This window comes from Hevea brasiliensis, unplaced genomic scaffold (assembly GCF_030052815.1).
Source record: "Hevea brasiliensis isolate MT/VB/25A 57/8 unplaced genomic scaffold, ASM3005281v1 Scaf290, whole genome shotgun sequence".
NCBI lineage: Eukaryota > Viridiplantae > Streptophyta > Magnoliopsida > Malpighiales > Euphorbiaceae > Hevea > Hevea brasiliensis.
In genome coordinates this window covers 72,137-94,811 of record NW_026614796.1, presented here as the reverse complement: position 1 = coordinate 94,811, position 22,675 = coordinate 72,137, and the positions used below count along the sequence as shown (strand labels likewise).

The 22,675-nt window shown below is 33.9% G+C and overlaps 1 protein-coding gene and 1 pseudogene across 1 annotated transcript; both read right to left on the bottom strand.

The window, feature by feature from the left end:
• Positions 1 to 15,208: 15,208 nt before the first annotated feature.
• Positions 15,209 to 15,974, bottom strand: LOC131176951 (protein MIZU-KUSSEI 1-like; annotated as a pseudogene).
• A 988-nt stretch (positions 15,975 to 16,962) lies between these two features.
• Positions 16,963 to 18,179, bottom strand: LOC131176952 (histone H3.2-like). The gene has a single exon (XM_058141966.1). It carries the CDS (start codon positions 18,098 to 18,100, stop codon positions 17,690 to 17,692), a length of 411 nt encoding a protein of 136 aa, XP_057997949.1. The 5' UTR covers positions 18,101 to 18,179; the 3' UTR covers positions 16,963 to 17,689.
• Positions 18,180 to 22,675: the final 4,496 nt, after the last annotated feature.

Below are 22,675 nucleotides of genomic sequence, written 5' to 3'. Positions count from 1 at the left end.
AGCGTTCGCCCATGCGAGTTCCAACCCGGGGACCTAGTTCTGAAGAAAGTGCTGCCAAATCAAAACGATCCTCGGGGCAAATGGTCACCAACCTACGAGGGACCTTATGTGGTTAAAAAGGCATTTTCTGGTGGAGCATTGATCCTGACCCATATGGATGGAGAAGAATTTCCAAGACCTGTGAACGCTGACGCCGTCAAGAGATACTATGCCTAAAAAAAAAAAAAAAAAAAAGGGGTAGGGGTGAAAACCCGAAAGGGTGCTCCTAGCAAAATGTGTGAAAGAAGGTGAAAACCCTGGAAGGGCACTTTCTGTAAAATGAGTGAGGGATGAAAACCCGAAAGGGCGTCCTGAAAGAGCGAGCTAAAAAAAATAAAATAAAATAAAAATAAAAATAAAAATCTAGTGGTAAAAACCTGAAAGGGCATCCCAAGAACCAAAAGGGAGAAATAAGGAAAGAAGCATGAAACCGAGAAGGGAAATAAACCGTCATGGCATGAGACTTCAGAGTACTTGAAATAATGGCAGTTAAGGAACTTCAAAGCTAACCACAAGGAATATGTGAGATCTATCCTTGTGCCCATTTCTTTGAAACTCTATCTTTGTTTTTACTAAAACCGTAATAAAGTCATACTTCATTCCCAATGCTTTTATCTTTCCCTTATACTCATTCTTTAACATTATCCTTCTGCAATCTCATTATTTAATGCGCTATTAATCAGTTAAAATTTTTGCCATAAGATTAGGATTTGACAATTGATAACCTCACGTACTTTACTATGAGATTTGCAGGGAATGGCCTAAAAAAAAAAAAAAAACTAGAGATGAAAACCTGGAAGGGCGCTTCTAGTCAAATGAACAAAAGGAAAGTGAAAACCCGCAAGGGCGCTTTTTGCAAAGTAAGAAGAAAGTCAAGAACTGAAAAGGGGCATCCGAAGAAAGGAGGTCGTAGGTCAAGTCTTGTAACTCGTCCTCCATTAATCATTGGCCTTCGGGTTCCTGTTAAGTACACTTCGTCAGGGAGGAACTTCTCGTGTTAATATTAGACTTGATTTGTAAGTTGATTTTAATTTTCAGCACTTTAAATTTCCTGTTATCAACCTCTGGTTCCTTGATCTAAGTTGATTTTAATTTCCAATTATCAACCTCTGGTTCCTTGATCTAAGTTGATTTTAATTTTCAGCACTTTAAATTTCCAGTTATCAACCTCTGGTTCCTTGATCTAAGTTGATTTTAATTTTCAGCATTTTAAATTTCCAGTTATCAACCTCTGGTTCCTTGATCTAAGTTGATTTTAATTTTCAGCACTTTAAATTTCCAGTTATCAACCTCTGGTTCCTTGATCTAAGTTGATTTTAATTTTCAGCACTTTAAATTTCCTGTTATCAACCTCTATTTCCTTGACTTAAGTTGATTTTAATTTTCAGCACTTTAAATTTCCAGTTATCAACCTCTGGTTCCTTGATCTAAGTTGATTTTAATTTTCAGCATTTTAAATTTCCAATTATCAACCTCTGGTTCCTTGATCTAAGTTGATTTTAATTTTCAGCGCTTTAAATTTCCTGTTATCAACCTCTGGTTCCTTGATCTAAGTTGATTTTAATTTTCAGCATTTTAAATTTCTAGTTATCAACCTCTGGTTCCTTGATCCAAGTTGATTTTAAATTTCCTGTTATCAACCTCTGGTTCCTTGATCCAAGTTGATTTTAATTTTCAGCATTTTAAATTTCCTGTTATCAACCTCTGGTTCCTTGATCCAAGTTGATTTTAATTTTCAGCATTTTAAATTTCCTGTTATCAACCTCTGGTTCCTTGATCCAAGTTGATTTTAATTTTCAGCATTTAAATTTCCTGCTATCAACCTCTGGTTCCTTGATCTAAGTTGATTTTAATTTTCCAGCATTTCAACTTCTGTCACAAATCTCTAGGGCACTAATTTAAGTAGGCTTTAGATTCCTAACCTTGAACACCTAACCGCCCAAAATATGGGTCTGAATGTTTACGTAATTCCTACACGGGAAAATTTTTCCCTTTAATAGAAATTATGTAAAGAGGGGCAGCTGTCGACACCATATTTTGGCCGATCCCCAGAATCAATAAACTTCGAAACCGATCCCCAGCACTAAATCTCCCTTTGCCAGCCAATTACATTTCCGATCTCTGTTTGCCAGATAACCACATTTCCGATCTCTCCTCACAAGGAATTGAATCAATGCTAAGTCCTCATATCAGTTAAAGCCTTACCGATCTCTCAAATCACTCACCGACCTCTCAAACCAATTGTCAAATCTCCTGACTAGTCAATTACATTCCCGATCTTTCTTGTCAAACGAAATTGAACCAACACCAGATCTTTTTGTCACCAGTTTTATTCGCCGATCTCCCTTTTAGAAGTTTAGGAATAATCAAGTTAAGGTTCCAATCCGGTTTAATGATGATCTCGATCTTAAGGGTTTAAGCCAAATTTCCAATTTTAATCGAGTCCCGTTTAGCGCTGGTTCCCTACCGATCTCATGCTTATTGTGTTTTCCGATCTCTCACACTTAGGTTAATAATCACTTTTAGTTGTTTCAATATACTCAGACAATCAAGTGCTTAAGTAATTTAGAGATTTTCCGATCATATCTATTCACTGAACAAAAGGGAATTTCATTTCATATTAAAATTTGTACAAGTCATTCGGCTGGAGGATCACCCCCAGCCTGATCTACATTTTGCTCATTTCCTCTCTCACCCTCGGCCTCCTCCTCGCTTTCCTCTTCGTCTTGGGGAGCCAGGTCGACCATCCAGGAGAAGTCCTCTTCGGGGTAACGCTTCTTGAGCTCGGCCAAGAGATCCCTGTGAGCACTCACATAAGCACCGGCCTCCCGTGTCATCGCCTCTTCTTCTTTTGCTCTGAGCTCCTCAGTAAGGCGAGCAACTTCATCGGCTCGGAGCGCCTGAACTTCTTCAAGAGCATGATCTCGCTCGGCCAGAACTTGAGTCTGTTCGACCAGCTTATCCTCATAAAACTTCATTCGCCCCTCAATCTGAGATATGTAGTTCTGAGCGGACGAAAGTTGGGATCGGAGAGAAGACACCTCATGACCCATCTTCTCGACCTCCTTACCCAGGCGATGAGCCTTCTCTCGGACCATGTGCTGGTTCACCAAGCACTCCACGTTCAGGCTCATAGATCTGGTCAGGATGTCATCAAGACTATCCGGAGACAGCCTGTCCCGATCCTCCCGAAGGCAGATGGAGGACCCCAATACCTTAGCAAAACCTGGGTTCTCCCGAACAGTCCGGTTCTTCTCCAGCGAGTGGATCAGAACTTGAGCGCCTCGAGAAAGGGGCCTTACAGGAGGTTGGGAAGGACCCCCTTCCGCACTCGAAGCGACTGGAGGAGGTGGAGGCGGCTCTTCTTGGCGAGGGGGAGATCGGACCACTTCTATGATCGGCGGTCCTGAAGGATGAGACGAACCTCCTTGAATTTCCCCGGGCTCATGCCTGGGTGTCTGCATTTCCTCAGCCCGCTTCATCTCCCGTACCTTCCGGGAGATCTCCCTCTTTCGCTTTCGGCTCTCCTTGGAAGCTTCGCCGCTTGCCATACCTGCACAAAGAAGAGGTCAGTGAGATCGCTAAGGTCCAAAGATCTGAGATATAGAAAATACCAATGCCGAGGTCAGAGAGCTGAAGCCCGCAATCTTGGCCAGTGATCAACTCCATTGTCCAGTGATGTAGCTCGGCCGTCACAGCATCCAAACAAGAGAACTTCTCTCTGGATGCCTGATCCTTCAACTCCATTGCCATTGCACCCTCTTCCCTACTTAGGGCGAGGTGCCTTGGGAGCAAGGGACCCTGGTGCAGCCAGCTACGTGGGAAACCCTCAAAACTCTTTGGAATTTTGCTCCTCAGGATAAAGAAGCGATTCTTCCAATTCTTCAGGGAGGAGGGCAGATCGGTAAAGAGCCCACAATGTGGCTTCGCCTGGAAAAACCAATACTCGTCGTCCTTTCGACGAGTTAATCTATCTGATTCGACGAATACCTTAGTCAGAGGACTAATCCCTTAGCTCGGCAGAGGCCTCTGAAGGCCACTAGGATCCGCCATGAGTTCGGGTGGACTTAGGCTATGCATACTTGGTGAAATTTTAAGACTTCCTTGAAGAAGTCATCAAGAGGGAACCTCAGCCCGGCTTTTAGTTGCTCTTCGTATACTATAATCATGTCGTTCTCCTCGAAGAAGTGATCGGCTCGGAGATCGCCGTGACACCGGATAAGTTCGTATGAATCAGGCTCAATGTTCTACTCGATCAACGATCGCAGTCGCTTGCAAGATTGATGGCAGCTCGTCCATGGGAAGATTTTCTTTCCCTGAAGAATGTGTTCGTCTTGAAGGTCCCGCTTAACCACGGGCGGGAGCGGAGGATGTAGGAGGTTCAGGTCGCCCGACCGGCCCTACCACCTCAACTTCGTCTGACGACCATGAAACGTGAACGGAAAGGGGACTCGCCACTCTCTGACCCTCGGCGCCGCTCATTTTCAAAGGAAATAAAGAATTTAAACTAAAAGAAAGATCAAAGCCCTTACCGGAGTCTGATCGGTGTCGGAAGAACTCAAGAAAACGAGAGAATTTCGAAGTTGTTCGCGAGAGGCTGAAAATGACATAAGGGAGCAAATGGCTGGCCCATCCCCTATTTATACCCGTCCGAGCATTTAATGCTCACGGTGTCCCAAGCGGCGCATCGGTTAACGAGATCTGCCAGCCTTTTCTGACACGTCTCACGAATATTCCGCAAATTCCATAAAGAGATCGGCTAACTAGAGAGCGGCAGATTAAGGTGTTTTGAATTACGGATCGGATAAGTGTCATTCAAATTAAGAGTCGGATCGGGTAAATACTTCAGAGATCGGAAAATAATCAATGCAATAATAATAAGATGATAATTGACAAAATAAAATTTTTATTTCCAAAAGATCGGATTACATCATTTGGGCGATCTCTAGGGATCGGATTACATTAAAAGTCGGACTACATCATTTCGGCGATCTCTAGAGATCGGATTACATTGAAAGTAAAATTACATCATTTGGGCGATCTCTAGAGACCGGTGGAACATCCTATCTAAAAGGCCTATGTCAAAGCCTAGTCTCGTGGCTGAGTCAAAAGACGTGTTTGACCAGGAGACCGGCTGTTGACATCGGATAGATGTACAGCTTAGATGGGGGGACTATGACTCTCATGAGAATGAGAGAGGTCGTCATCAAAGTTACCGCTCGAAACCGAGCCGCTGTCGGAACACCCAGTGTGGTGAGAAGCCAGATGAACGCCAAGGAGCAGTCACCGGTGTTAAGGGGAATATTAGCAGTCTTCTCGCCCGAAATCAGTTCGCCATTTGTATCGGTCGAACGATTCGAGATCAACGAGATCGAGGTCCTCGATCCAGGTCGGTAAGTTAGTCCGGTTCTCCCACTGTCATCGAATGAGGTTATCATAATTCTCCGATCACCGGGATTGTAAATTTTCAGTCGGGGAATAAAGAGGTCCATCGGAAAAGGATCAAAAGCCACAATCATGGCCGGAACTACTGCCGGAACAGCTAGAACAGGAAAGTAAGGAGAAAAAAGAGGAAAATCGAATGAGGAAAGTTTTTTCTGTCAGGGGTATATATAGAGGAAGATCAAGCATTTATTGCTAAGCAGAAAACGAAGCGAACGCTTCGGGAATCGAGGGAAATTAATGCTTTGACCGGACCGGACCTGATTAAGGGGAGGACCGGAATGATAGAGATCGGAAGAGGGGAGGCCGGTATGAAAGATCGGAAAAGGAGCATGTTAAGAAGATCGGAAAAGAGGAGAGATCGGAAGGCAAGGAGAATAAGACAAATCCCAATAACTGTCGTCAGAATCAGAGCCGAGGTAGTTAAAGCGTTGCAGACGAGATCTCCACCGCACGCCTGAGAATCGCCCACAATGCTGACAGGTGCCAGAGTATGTCATGACAGTCCTGTACATCCCAATCTCCACCGTTGATCTCACTTGCAAGGACGAGCCCAGAGCCTTTAGATCAAAGAAGAAGACGACAAGATCGGCGCCTTTTATTCCCAGCCCTTGGATCGCCCAGGTCAACAAAGTTTGGGACCGTCAGATTAGAAGAGGAAAAGGACAAGTATCCTGAGAATGATCTCAGCCGTTCATTTTGATTCTCTTTAATTCTCAAGCATCCGATCATGTCCTTTGAAATCCTGACCCTCCATCTCCCTCAAAATAGATCTTGACCCTTCATGGAGAGCACCCGGTTCCTATAAATACCTGCATGAAAACTGTTCAAAGGGACGGACGAAAAAATATAAAAGAGGTGGTAACTATAGTGGAAGAACTCTGAAACTTAATTCAGTTCGTTACTCTGCTATTTTGAGCTTTCATAAGAAAGACTTTTGAAACTAGTTTTCTAAAGTATTTTCTTGCAAGAGGATTTGTGAATACTGAAACTCCACTTTCAGGCCGTTCATCATCCTGTGACACTCTCGCTTTCTAGTTTTGTTATCTTTATTTTCACCCCCGTTGTTCAAGCTCTATTTCATCCAAACTCGGTTATTATTTTGACCTGACTGATTTTTAGTAAAGTATCCTTCATTTCACGGTGAACCTTAGTCGTCAGGCTTATCAGCTCGCAGTCCTATCACGTCTTGTGATTTTACAGTTGGTTCAATAGATTCGGCTCCCCACAGGTAAGTGTTTACTTTGCTGCTTTATCAAGTGCTCATTTTACTTTACGTATTTCCTTTGCCTTCACGTTTGTAATTTTCACTAAGCCTACATTACGCGAAAAAGGTTATTCCCGAGTTCATTTCTTTGTTAGTCAGTCCATTTTTGCTATTCCTTGTTAACTCTAAATGCAAAAGTTCTAGCCCCGAGTAGCATGTAAGTAGTTGGATAAACTGTAGGTAACTGTATCTTAAGCGTTTCTTTAAAATAATAAAAGGTCTGAACAATAAGTTAGGAAAATAGTAAAGTTGAATCACTAGACTAACACAGAAGGCAATTGGGTAAAACGCCATAAGGCGGAACAAAACCGAATATCAGCTAAATAAACGAAATAGATCGGGTATCGCCTGTCAAAAGGTATCGGTAAGGCGACCACATAGGAGCTCGGTAAAGTTCGGTCTGGTATCCCCTGTCTAATCCCGAGGTGCCAAAGAGTTTAAAAGAACCTTCTTTCTGGTCCTCGGTATCTTTGAAGGTCAGAACCCTTAGCCTTAGGCTCCCACGATATGTAAGACTTCAAGAGGTCGGAAAAGCCTTTATCCGACTCCCATTCAAGTAAAAGAGATCGGAGGAGAGTTCTTATCCGATTCTCAATTCAAAATTCTAATAAATATTTAAAAGAGATCGGAGGAGAATTCTTATCCGATTCTCAATTCAAAATTCTAATAAATATTTAAAAGAGATCGGAGGAGAGTTCTTATCCGATTCTCAATCCAAAATTTTAATAAATATTTAAAAGAGATCGGAGGAGAGTTCTTATCCGATTCTCAATTCAAAATTCTAATAAATATTTAAAAGAGATCGGAGGAGAGTTCTTATCCGATTCTCAATTCAAAATTCTAATAAATATTTAAAAGAGATCGGAGGAGAGTTCTTATCCGATTCTCAATCCAAAATTTTAATAAATATTTAAAAGAGATCGGAGGAGGGTTCTTATCCGATCTCCACTCAGAATTTTAATAATTATTCAATAGAGATCGGAGGAGGGTTCTTATCCGATTCTCAAACCAAATTTTAATCTGTACGCAAAATAATCCCAAAAACAAAAACGATACACGACGTCAATTCACTAAGGTTGTCTCATTTACTTGTGTATCTGGGTATCCCAAATTAGTGAAAAATCAAACATTCCTTTTATCTAAAGGACTAACATTTCATTCGACCCCCCTAACTATCGATTTTAATTTATAAAGAGTGTAAAGTTAAATCTGCTTACCCACATTAAGGGACGAGGTGGGGTGCCTAATACCTTCCCCACCCATTTACGGACCTCGAACCTAGAATCTCTGCATTGGAAGTGGTTGCATTTTAATTTGCCTTTCTCGAAATGGTTTCCTTTGATTTCCCTCAAAATCAAAGTGGCGACTCCTCACTCCTTCCCACTTCGGTGAGTGCTCGTCCAGGCGACCGCAAAACACCTTGCGACATCCACAAACAAATTCAATAACATATGCAGCAAAGGAGCATGCCTAGCATTTAACTAATTATATATATATATATATATATATATATATATATATATATATACAAGTGAATGCATGAGTATGCTTTAAATATAAATTAATAATATTGAAATTACAAATAAAATCAATATTAAACTCACAGTGCAACCCAATGCTTATTGGTTCTGCTAAGAAGAAGAAAATTATTGATTTGGATTACCTAAGCAAACATGCCAAATAACTATCAATAATAGACCAATAATAATTAATTAAAGAAACAAAATACTTCCTAGGTTTGTGTCAAAAATTTGACAGAGTTTTCCCTATACTTAAGACCTAACCTCCCTACAAAAAAAAAAAAAAAAAAAAAAAAAAAAATCTCATTTATATCTCAACAGTTCAAAGGCCTAAGGCCCACAACAAAACACAACACAACACAATGCCCATTTGAAACCTATAAACATCCTAAGCTACGTCCAAAATACTAATCTCTAGCTCGGTTCCTAAACTCCTCTATAATCCAATTAAAACCACAATCTCAAAATCTCTTACTAAAATATTATGATATAATTATAATCAAGTTAATCAGTAAAACTTCAATTCCATATTAAATTTCTAATGAATATTTGACAGCATTCTCTCTTAAAATTGGACTAAATTCCCTGTCACAAAACTCAAATCTACCATTCAATAATTATATCAACTTACGCAAATTCTCAACTTATATTTTCATACAATTATTAATTCTAACACTTCAAACTCAAATCTAAATTAAAATATTTCACAATATATCCATATCACCAAAAATCTAGCTAAACATTTATATTTATTCCCCAAAAATATTCTATAATGACTTAAAAATTCATTAAACACCATATGCTATCTCAAAATAATTTTAGTTCCATCAAAATAACATATTCAAATTAACTCAATCCCTAATACCAAAATTAGTAATTTGTCCATTCAAATTTATATAAAATATTCTAATAGTCAGATAAATTCCAAATTTTAACCATATATTCAAGACATCTAAATACGATATCAGTAAAAATTTCAGCATCAAATTATCTCTACATCATGAGATATCAAAATATTTATCAAACCCTTCAAATTCTGAATTTTTCAGAATAACTCTGGCTCAGACAACTCATACAAAATAATTTATATCTCACAAATTACAAGTTTAAAATTCACCAAATTTTACCACATCAGTCATAACATTCTAAAGATCATCTCTATTAAATTTTATAATTTTCTAAGCATCCTAACTATTTATTTTCCTCAAATTTCTGTAGCTAAAATTCAGAATTCTAAATACAGACAGTTTATATTCAATAATTTATTTCTCTAAATTCAACTGTTGAAAAATTATCAAATTTTAACTATAACTTTTACACATATAACCCTCAAACATATCCAAAAATCAATGGTGAAAGATACACTAACTCATCTGGACAAAAGACAAAATTATTGCCCCCGCTTAACTCTTGTTTCAGCTCCTATTCATCATCTTCCTCTATTTCTCTCTCTAATTTCTTGGTTTTTAGACCACTGTCCTTCTTTTCCTCTTACCGGCTTCCATTTTTGCCGAATAAGTCTCAAAAATCTAGCTACCATTTCCCTCTTTTCGTTCTTCTTCTTCTCCTTCTCTCTTCCTCTCTTTTTTCTTTCCTTTTCTCTTTCCCGACTCTTCTACTCTCCATTTATTTTTATAATTCTAAAGAAGGGACTGTCAGTTGTCCCTCTTTATAAATAAATTTTATTCTAGTCTTTGAATTCTCCAAAAATCATATTTTTCAGCCCAAAACTTTTAAAACTTTACTTTTAGGTCTTAAATTAAACTAAACTTTTCCTCTTAAAACTTTATAAATTATATTTCCATTCAAATAATAATCATATTTAATATTTATTTAAAAATTGGGGTGTTACATTCGGGTAAGGTAATTTTCACGTTGTCATCCCTATCAAACTCAAATAAGTTTATAAATGCATTTTGATACATTCAATTTTAATAACAATTTAAATTTAATTGCACAAATAATTTTAATAATATCAAATTAAAACATATTGGTGCATGAATCCCATGTCGATACATGCATTAGTTGCTATTTAATTAACAATGGATAATATATCACTATCAAAGCTTCAATCTCCACAGCCGAAAAATATCGATTTCTATCAGAAACGTATATGAACAGCCATCCACCATGAGTATGCATTTGCCTAATTCAATTCCATCCGACTAGATTTTAATAATTGAATATGTTGAATTTTTTTTATTTTTTAAATGGGGGAGCAAAGCTCAGAACAAGATAAAGCTAACGGAGATAAGAGACGCCCGCAGAATCATGGAACCAAAGGATAACACTCGCAGGAGGAGAGTCCAGAACATGCAGTAACCTACTGAAAGAGATGGAACTGAAGAAAGAAGCCAGTTGAAATTCTATTATTAACCAAATTAAATAAAATTAATCTTAAAAATATTATAATTAACCTCCAACCGTTAATGCATGCTACCACTTAGTTAAATAAATTAATAAACTTTAATTTAATAATATTAAAATTAAAATATTGTATTGGAAACTCAATGAAACTAAGAAAGTGTTTGATCTAAAGGGTGTTTAATCTAACTTATAAAAATTAACTTATAAGTATTAAGAGCTTATAAGCTAATTTGATATTATAAGTATTATAAATTTTAAATAGTTGCTGTTTAGTTAGAGTGCTTATAAGTAGCTGATAAGTAATTGACATTTTTAGTAAAAAGCTTATTAAAAAGGTACTAAATTATTTTTTTAAATAATAAATTATAAATTCAATATTTTACTATAATATTATTCAATATATTTTAATTGTATTATAATATAATTAAATTTAAATTAATTAATTAAATGTTTTATTTAAAATTAATAAATAATTTTTAAATCATTAAAATTAATGTAAATAATCTATTCAAATTAATCTGGAAAGCAAATTAATCAAGGGAAAAAATATATAACAAGAAAATGATCAATTTTATTTATGTATAGAATTATATTTATTCATCAAAATGGACCCATCTTATAAATTAAATTACAAAGAGGGTATATTGAGGAATTTTTAAGTTAAATAAGGATAATATAATAAAATATTTGATCAAAATTAATTTATACACATTCAACTTATAAGCATTAGAATAAAAAGCTCTTCTCTCATTTTTTTTTCTTATAAATTATACTTATAAACCTCAAAACTAACTGAAACAAATAATTCAACTTAAAAATAGTGCTAGTGTTTACAAAAATTAGTTTATAAGTAATTTATAAGTTAATATAAATTTATAAATATTTAAAATTTTAAGTAATTATGTATTTAATTAAATTATTTATAAATATCTAATAAGTAGTTAATATATTTAGTAAAATATAACTTACAAATATATTTATTGTTTAAGTTATATATTAAAATGAATATTAAACAAAATATATAATAAAATTTTTAAAATAAAATAAAAATAACATAATAAAATATTTAGTTGAATTAGAACTTATAAAGTAAGATAAATAACTTCTAATTAAAAAAAAAACGCAGCCCTATGCATGAAATCAATGATTAGCACTACCTAATTTTATACTTGGGGAGAAGGCTCCGCCTGATTTTTTAAAAAAGATTAAAAAATATGTAGCACAATATGAGTACGCCACGCAACGCGATTACAGTGTACCTCCCTCCCCTTTATAGCCATTGCCTAGCAATGGCATTTGACTATTGCTGAGTGGTTTATATTTTTTTTTCTTTTATTTTTTAAAAAAAAATTTATGAATTTTTTATTCTAATAATATTAAAAAATTGTAAGCACGCAATTAAACAAAAGCTTAAATACCATATCTTTTAAAAAAAGTCAAAAATAACTGAAACCAGAATCAGAACAGATATCTGCTCAAACCAAATCCAAAGTCATTGGTGTCCAGCCCTAGATGATAGACATTGGCAGGTCTACTGCAGTGAGTATGAGCAGGTCCAAAGACAGTAGCTATCATAGATCGATGATGATTGGCAAAAGAAAACGTGTGTTAACCACTGTACACGTCTATTATACAAAAACACTCTAGGAGATGGCACACACCTATTTTGTCCATTTGTAAATGGAAGGACGTATGGAATCTATCACAGCTCATGCAACCAACTACAGATAAATCATCACTTATCCTGGAACTTGTTCTGCACTTTCACAATATTATCATAGCAATTTATACATAATCACGAAGATGTTGTGTCGCTTTCTGTCGATTCTGCAATATGAATTCAACTTGTTTTAATTTCCTTTTTCTTCCATTAAATGGCCTGTTGAATCTACGTTGGAGAATGGAAATAATCTTTCGACTTCCTTTGAAATAAATTACTTTTTTTATGGCACAGTAATATAAATAATTAAAATAAAATTTTACTTTATTTATTATTTTAAAAATAAAAATACTAATTATTTTTTTTAATTTTATTATTGTTATTATTATTTTTAATGTATATATCTCTTTTTAACATTTTTTTTATATTTCAATGATATTATAAGGATACTTTAGTTAATTATTAATTTTTTATAAAATAATACTACCTAATTATTTTTTTAATTTTTGTGCGGAAACCTTAAAAAACTATTGAAACAAGATAGGGATGTATTTACAAAAAAATAATTCAACTGAATTATCACAAGATGGTGTTTAATTTTTATCTTTTAAGTTAAAAATAAAAACAATTAAGTTAAAAAAAAATAAACTTTTTCATTACAAACATGAGAATTAACAAAAAAAAAATCAATTAAATTGAATTATTATCAAATTTTACATTCACCGCAAGAAAAGGGCTTTTTAGGGAAAGGAAATCCCGTTTGTGAATTATCTACTTATGTTATAATAGTCACTAAAATTTAATGCGCATATACAATCACAATATAATAAAATATAATAAAAAAAAAGAAGAAGAAGAAGAGTAACAAAATTTACGTAGTTCGTTCATAAATTCTATGTCCATGGACAATATGAGAAAAAAAAAAGATTTGTTATAATGGTAAAAAGATAATATATAATTACTCAGAATTTTCAAATCTTAATCTCAATATGTTTCTCAAATATTTCATACAAATATCTACCACAAATGGCAAAAAATTACAATATTTATACTGCTCCATACTGTTGAGGGTAACCCTTCTACTTTTAGTCTGTTAAATTATTTAGTTCTCCATCAATTTGTCCATTAGTCAATAAATATTAGCCCATCAAATTACTATTTAATCTCTCTATTTTAGATAAATTAATTAATTAGTCTTTATATTTTAAAAAATACTATTATTTAGTACTTTTATTTTAACGAAACTAATTAATTAATTCCTATATTTTGAAATATATATTTCTAGATAAAAAATATAATTTTATTGTGTGCAAACTGAATCTGAATTTGTATATATTTTTTAAATTATTCAAGTATTTTCATTAGCTCCCTATGCATCATTTTTGTATTTTCTCCATTAGGAAACTATACTTGATCTACATCTTCAAGTAAGTAATCAAGGTGATAATCCAAGAAAATTGATTCTCAATAAAGAAAACACAAAAATAACACCTAGGGAAGTAAATGAAATTATACTTGAATAATTTTAAAAAAAAATGTAAATTCAAATTTATTTTTCACACAATAAATTTCTATTTTTCATATAGGAATATGATTTTTTAAAATATAGAGACTAACCAATTAGTTTTACTAAAATATATAAACTAAATAGTTGTGTTTTTTAAAAATATAGAGATCAGTTAATTAATTATTTTCAAAAATATAAAGAGTAAATAATAGTTTGATTAAAATTGACTAATAAAAAATTTAACGATAGGACTAAATAATTTAACAGAAGCAAAATATAATGCTAAATAGTGTATTTTTTAAAATACATGGATCAAATAGTTAATTTTGTTAAAATATATGAACTAAATAGTAATTTTTCCCTTTTCAAAATTAAAGATTTTATATCTATTTTTTTCAAAAAAAAAAATATTATTTGCCTCCCAAAAATTTTTAAAATAATTAAAATTTTACATATAAATTTTAGTCTATTTTTTTATAAAAATTATGGTTTATCCCTTCAATATTTTTATATTTGTATAAATTTCATTCATATTTTTTATATTATATAATTTTGATCTCTTAATATTTTATATTTTTATTTTAAACCCTATATTTTTATTAAGATTTCATGTAATTTCTTTTTAATATTTATTTTTAACCTCTCCAAAATTAAAATTCTAGTTCCACCCTGAACAAAATATAGTGCATATATAAAAAATTTTCTGATCATTAGAAAAATTAAAAAAATAAAACAGTACTTAGAAAGAGAGAACCAACTCTGAGAGGAAGACTCTAATACCATCCAGTAAATATGACAAAAAAAAAAATAAAGCAATTTGTATTAATTAGAATTTGCGTATTACAATAGAAGAGCTAAGCTTATATTTATATATACGAGAAAATATTAAAAGGAAATAAAAAATTAATTTTCTCTTGATTTTAGATAGGTGGACCTCGTTTATTTAAGGAAATAGTGTATATATATCGAATACAGTGAATAATCTCTCTCAATTATTAACTTTAATATTCATACCGCACGTATGTCTGGACCAAAGGTTGTGATGCTCTGATGGATGGGAGACATCAATCTTCCATTAACATCAATAATATTCCAAAGCGCTTTCATACATCTCATTTGTCGAATTCAAGCAAATTACTTCCGTACATTTTAATTTCCAAATACGTCAAATATTAATAGCAAGATTAAGCATACAAATATGAAAATTTCCTCATTAAAAATTTCTGGTATGTATCAGAAGAAAGAGTTCCATACATGCCACCAATATGGGGAACTAGACACCCAAAAATTACAGATAAAGAGGAGACAATGGCTAATTAGGTTCATGCAAAAAACAGACACACACACACACACACAGGGATTGGTGTACAAGCCAATAATAGCCATGTTACAAAACACAGCTCAAAAAAGAGGCTCTTCAACACCCAAGGTTTAGGCTTGATATCACCAACTAATCCATGAAAGGTCCGAGTGAATAGTGTCTCTTGAGCGAAAAAAGAAGATACTAAGCTCCTGACCTATGCTTCCATCAGGATCTATCAAATGGAAAGATTTAGCTTCAGATGATCCCTCTAGCAAAATTTGCCCTAAGATACATGAGTTCGTCATCGTTCCTCTCAAGCTCCTTTCCGCTAATAATTCCAGCTCCTACAACAACTGAACCCATTAGCCTCAGAGCTTCCATATAAACTTTTGATGGTTTTCGCTTAACTGCATACCCAGCTTTCCTTCCATTGCAATACATAGTCCATAATGGCATGGACAAGAGAGAATTATAACCAGAATTTGAATTATATCCATAACTGCCGCACTCTAAAGCTATACGCAGTATACCACCTTGCATTTCTCTGGCTAGGATACTTGTGGGCACTGCAAAATCCAGGAGGAGAATTGGCTTGGTAGATTTGGTGTTTGTTTGGATACAGAAGCTAACTTTGCCACGGCGAAAGCCAAATAGTGCCTGTGATTGTAGAAGAAGTGAATAAGTTGGGTTTTGGATGATAATTGTAATTTTGAATGGGTTTCTCTGCCTTGCTGCTGGTTTCTTGTTCTTCTACGAAGATGCAGTTGCAGGTTGGAATAAGGAGCTCTATGAGGGAGCGAGTAAGCCTCCAGGAGCGGACATGTTTATGGCAGTCTACGGTTGGTGGCACCAATACTTTGATAAGACATGGCACCCCTTTGGCAGGGAATGGAGGCTCTTGGGGCTGTGGAGGGCGTTTAGTGTTTAAATAGAGTAGTCTTTTTTTTTTTTTTTTGTGGGACGGCCATTTTTTCAACAAATGTTGGGTGGCCAAAGAAGAAACTTACACTTTCAGTGCAAGAAGACAGGAAAATTTGGTTGAAATAGTTAATAAAAGAGAGAACAAACTTATTGTAATGGATATATATAATTATCATATTATATGGGATCAACTTTTTCCACTTCCTGGACAGGCTAATCAACTTTGCTTTCTGCTTTAAAAAGGGCAAATGATGAGATATAAACTAGTAACGAAAGACAATTCTGAACCAGTCATGAACCAGAAATACTCTCATCTTCTAATCATTAATCATTCACTAGACTCTTGGAGGGTATTGTGCAAATGTAACACCAACCACACAATTTGCTTATCTTCTACTTTTTATGCAAGAATTCCCACTTTTGAGACCCAACTTCTTATTATTAATGTGGGTCTTCTCAACACCACAAATATTTCATTTCATTGTCTTGTTTTGCATATAGCATAGAAAGAGAGAGATTGATAAGGTATTTATTTCCCCTATTTTAAGTTGGATTGGGGCAAAAGGGTACACAATGTGAACAAATAAATGGGGTTGGTTTCTGCTTTCTAGCCTGGTTTCTCCACTCATGTCTTTGCCTTATCCTTTCCATGTGTTTGTAAACAGAAAATGACAAGAGGGGAAGTCTGGTTTCAGTTTCTCCATTTCTTTAGGCAAGAGAATCATCTACTTTTTGGTATTGCTAACCTATCGCTTCAGTCTTTTGTATCTCAACCCATCATTTTTTCTTTTACACTAATTCATCCTTCAATGAAATTTAAATGAGAATTGATTCATATATCAAATTGTTAAAAATTTTAGATTTTAATCCCATAAATTGCATTGCAATGATTGAAATCTACTGTTCTTGCTATATAAACAAGACTGCAAATTCAAATTTTGGGTCAATTTTAATAAATTTATTAGCAAGGAACTGAAATTTCAGACAGTAGCCCACTTTTGCTTGGAACACACTATAATATATAAGCACTTTTTTCTATTTCCCCTGGGCACTACAAACATCTATAATTGAAAAATTAGAAAACGCAGACAAGGAGAGAGTCTGAGACATAACAAATTGTGCCATCTTCCTTGTCTGTACCATCACTGCCAATGCCTTGACACTTTTTATTGTTTAATCAGGAGAAAACATGTTATAATTTCCAGAACCACAAAAGCAAAAGCCTTCAAGAGAACACATATAGTAATACGGACTATGATGAATTGGGGGAGTTGAAACTACGAAAGCATAAAAATACAGTTAAGAAAGCTGCAAAAGCCAAAATTTAAGCAATAAAATAAAGAGATGGGATTCATAAAGTAGTGATCTTTAGGCCCATTGGAGAGTTTTGAAACTAAGATTTCCATTTCCTATTCAAGCTATAGGAAGCATCCCATGATTGGATTAATTAGAAGAAATGATTAATGCTAGTAAGAATCAAACCCAAACAGAACTTTTCACAAACAGGTTTACCACAATACCTGATTTAACAAAAAGACGAGACTTTCCACTGGATTTTCACCTCTAACACTCATAAGTCAAACCCTAATCAGTTAAAATCTAGATCTCTAATTTAAAAAAAAAAACTAAAAATAAATACATAATAGAACACAACAAACCCAAACTATGCCCTCAAACCCCTAATCCTTCTTGCCAACTGAATATCCTTGGGCATAATAGTAACCCTCTTAGCATGAATAGCACACAGATTAGTATCCTCAAACAACCCAACCAAATATGCTTCAGCTGCTTCCTGTAAGGCTGCAACAGCACTGCTTTGGAATCTCAGATCAGTCTTGAAATCTTGAGCGATTTCCCTCACCAATCTCTGGAATGGAAGCTTCCTGATCAAGAGCTCTGGGCGCTTTGGATACTTCCTGATTTCTCTCAGGGCAACAGTTCCAGGCCTGAACCTGTGCGGCTTCTTCACACCACCGGTTGCCGGAGCTGATTTCCTCGCTGCCTTGGTGGCCAACTGCTTCCTTGGGGCCTTGCCTCCTGTAGATTTTCGGGCGGTTTGCTTTGTGCGAGCCATTGGAACGAAAAAGTGATTGTTTGTTTGGCTAGAAAATGAAAGAAATAATAGAAGGAAAAACTTGGTGATTGAGGATGTTGTGTGGGGATTGTTTTATAGAGGAGCGGAGAGTGGCGCGAAGATGACATTTTTGGAGGAGGGGATTTGAGCGGTGGATTTATCAGTAATCGACGGTCCAAAGTTGTTGAGAGAAGGTTGAGATGGATCGCGATCCGTGTGCAAGGTAGAGTAACCAATAGGATTAGTTCGTTGTGGCGCCAATTTTGGCTTGAGAAATTTGAAATTAGTGGGTCTTCTGAAAAGTAAGCGGCCGCAGAGCCGTAGACCCCTTAAAATTGATGTACTTCTCAGAGTTAATTCTGGCCTATCTGATACGAAATTATAATTAAAATTAAAATGATTAAATTGAAATGATTGAAATTAAATTTAAATTAAAATTTATTAATTCAATTTAATTTAAGATTAAAATTAATATTTTTATTAAAAATAAAAATAGGTTTCTAAAAAAATTAATCATCAGCTCTCATCAAAATTAAATAAAAAAATTGAATTAATATCAAAATTAAAAAGGCGTGTTTATAGAAAGTTCAAGTTTATATGATAATAAGTTTATTTATTATTTGATTAATTTTTATATATAAATTTATGTATTTTATATACATATTTTAATTAATTTTATATATATTTTAATACAAATATTTAAAATTAAAGGAACTCTTAAATTTACTCCCATTAATCTTAAAACAAGTGATCCCAAATAAGTGGTAGCCAACCCTACTCGCATTCCATAATTTATCCTTATCCACTCATGTCCACTTTATAAAGAGTGGATAAATGCGTATGGATGAGATGAAGCTCAGTCAGAAAGTTGGAAAGTTGGTTACTCATAAAAGACATTGGCATTATCAATAATGCCCTTCATGAATTATATTATTTATAAAACTATTAATAAAAATTTATTTATAGCAACAATTATATATATTTATAGTTAATAATATGAATTAGTGACAAAAATTAGTCACTAATTTTATAACTAATATATTTTATATTCTATACAATATATTATATTCTCTATAAAGTTATTGCTAATAATTTTTGACAACGACATATCTGTCATTAATACTTTCAATAACAATAAGTTATTCTATATGAATTTCGTCGCTAATAATGTTTAGTGACGAGTAATTCATTGTTAATACTTTCAGCCATTAAAAGCTATTCAATATAAATTCGCCATTAATAATTTTCAAAGAATCAGTAATGGTCAAGCTCCAACCATTAAAGCGAATTGTCCACTTTACCATGTTCTCACGGTTTTGTCCCATATGTAGAATGGAGAATTTCTGAGGCCACCCATCATGTAATTTTTCTCAAAAGAGCACGCTAACCCTGAGTTCATCCAACTCTCAAGGTCATTCCACAAAAAGGCGCATCTAGTGATTAACTTTCCCATTTTATATATCATTGCCTTTCACTCTTATTCCGATGTGGGATGAGTTTCCCATCTTTCAGGGAGCTTTTCGCCTCGTCCATCCTAAGCGAAGCAACCAGTCGCTGGATACAAAATGTAACACCCCTTACCCGGTCTACAGTGTAGTTGAGCGAGGCGTGTCACATTCTGTGCCGGAGCTCCTTATCTGATCTTACTTTATTTATTGGTAATTACATTCCATTTACTATTTTAAATTTCAAAAAAAATCAATGGGAGAAACTGATGTAGTTTTCCCAATTTTATTAACAATTGATGATTTCTCACCTGTTAAAAATTTTCATCAATAATCATAGATTTCAAATTCATTCATCATTTCAAAATTTCATCATCCATTCAATTTTTCAAATCATACTCATTCCATTCATACTCAGTTTAAATATGAAATTTTACAAACTTCATTAATTTACAACAATATACACATGAATACAAGTTCTTAATATACATTACATGCTTAATAATTAATTACAATGATCAAAAATTAAAAAAAAAAACATCAACTAGATGTACCCGACCAATGCAATCGCAGTTGAGGTGACATACTGACACAATGCACCGATCTCGTAATCCCAATCAATCATCTACTGGTATTATCCTTCTCTCAGCACCTACGCTGTAGCAAAGCAACGCGCTAAGCATAACGCTCAGTGGTACAATAATAATGTAAAAATAAACTAAATAATTAGAAATAATGAAATTATGCCATTATGCCACACAGAATGTATTTTTTATAACTATTTATAATATATTTAATTTATTGATTTTTCTATTCATTATTTATTAGTGAATTTTTAAGACTTATTTTAATGCCCAAGTAACCTATAAAGATTGATCGATTGAATAAATGGGTAATCTAGCAATCGATATCAAGTACCACAGTGCCATCACACCATCGGTCATATAGTATCCGCTGTGTATGCAAATGTAATAGTCAAGAGCCATAACATCAATTGAGCATAAAGCCATGTGTATCAGAAAAACAACGGAATGGCTATAAGCCATAAATCAAAGAATGGCATAAAGCCATAAGCAGTACTGCAAATCAGAACCCTATCGGTATGACAACCTATCCAAACCAATCACAAAGACAAGGCATACATGGGCACATTAGTACTTTAAGCATTTATTCTTTACATTATATCATTGTATTTACTATTTATTATACTATTCATGCTCAATCTTGATTATGCCATTCATAATGGGAACACAAGCCCCAATTTCATGTTCATCTCACATTTTAATTCATTAAGCTATTGGCATTAATTGCCAACTATAATTCAAGTCATTTTAGGAGTATTTCAAAATTTTCAGAATTTATAACTTAAGTTCACTATTACATTAGGTCAATCTACAGTGGAAATTTGACCTCACTTTCTTCATCAAAATTATTTCTCAATGTGTTAACTTTCATTTTGTTTTTGAATTACTTAATTTAGAGTTTTGTAACTCAAGATATGGTTAATTAACCAAGACTGGTTCACTGACCCTTCTACTGTTCCAGAATCTGATAGATTATGGAACCTCATTTTATCCAGCCATTTGGACAAGCTACAATCATATTTTGGCCTGATGTTCTTCATATAAGTTGTTTCCCTATGTTTCCTGGTCACACAGGTTCAAAATCATAAATTTTCAAGTTATGTATGGTAAGTTGTGGCAATTTAACTAGCCTAGACTCATGAATCCTACACCTGTAGGATCTCAGATTCAAATCAGTGTTTTACATTTAACTTTTAGGATTCTTACACTCAAAATTGGAGGAAAGTTTCTAAACAAAAGTTGTAGCCCTATTTCTTAAGTTTCTAGATTATATTAGCTCATCTTCATTAGAGTTTTCTACAATGAGTTATGACCATGTGCATATTTACTATTCACATGGTCAATTTTCCAGGTTTTCACCTCAATTTTCTATTCCACATTTGGGCATCTTACACCCAGAATTTGTGTAAGGTCTCTGAATCAAAATTGTAGCTCTAGGTCTTAGGTTTCTATAACAATTTGGATAATCTCAATTGGAGTTATACATTGTAATTTATGCCATTTTTAGTACGCGAATATCACAGGATATTTTGCTGGAATTATGTGAATTCTATATTCAACTACTCTACTTTGGTCTAACAATTTAATCAAGTTGCTCAAGGATTTCGATAAGGGTCAAAACATCAAAGTTTCAGATATGGATTCATCTTTAATTTGGCACTAATTTCACAACAATTGTAGTTATAGAACTCAAGTTATGGTCAATTGAACACTCTGGACACAAGCTATCAAGAATCTATCTCATTGTACATCCTTCCATTCAATTGATGGTTTGGTTATCTCATCAACTTATAACACTCATAGCATGCAAAATAAACTAAATTTAGGCATACATGCATCATCTAGAGCATAAAAATTTAAACCCCCAATTTTAGAAACCCTAACCCCAAGTTACTAAAATTTCAAATTCACTTGAATTTACTAGCACTAACCTTAGTTTCTTGCTTCCCTTAACCTCAAATCACATTTTCCATCAACCAAAACTTGAAGCTCCTTCTTGGTCCCTTCCAACAGAATTTTCTACCTTCCCAAACCTCCAAATTGTTTTGATTTCTTAGTTGGTTTATTCAAATTAGGGCTCAAGGTTAGTTTTTCTTTTAATTTGCTATATGTATGGTGGTGGAAATTAGGGTTTCAAAGCTTGTATGGAGTTTTAATGGTAAAAGAAAATGAAAGAGAGATTGATGGTGAAGAGTGCCGATTGGATGGGCTGTAAAGAAGATGAATTTTCTTATTCTTTTTCCTTTTTAATGATATTTATAATATTTAAATATAAAATGGCAAAGTTATAAATTATGGGTAATGGCAAACTTGTAATTTAGTTAAACTCTGTAATCATTTCATTTGACTAACTAAATAATCATATTTAATTTTTATAATCTCCATTAATTAAATTAATTTGGCTTTATTAACTTAATAAATTTCATTTTTTTTTGTCAATGTGGAACCTTTAAATTTCATTGATCAAATTTTACTCTTACCGGGTTTTCAATTTATCTTTTTCCTTAATACCCGATAAGTCCTTCATTTCATTTTTCCCTTAGTTT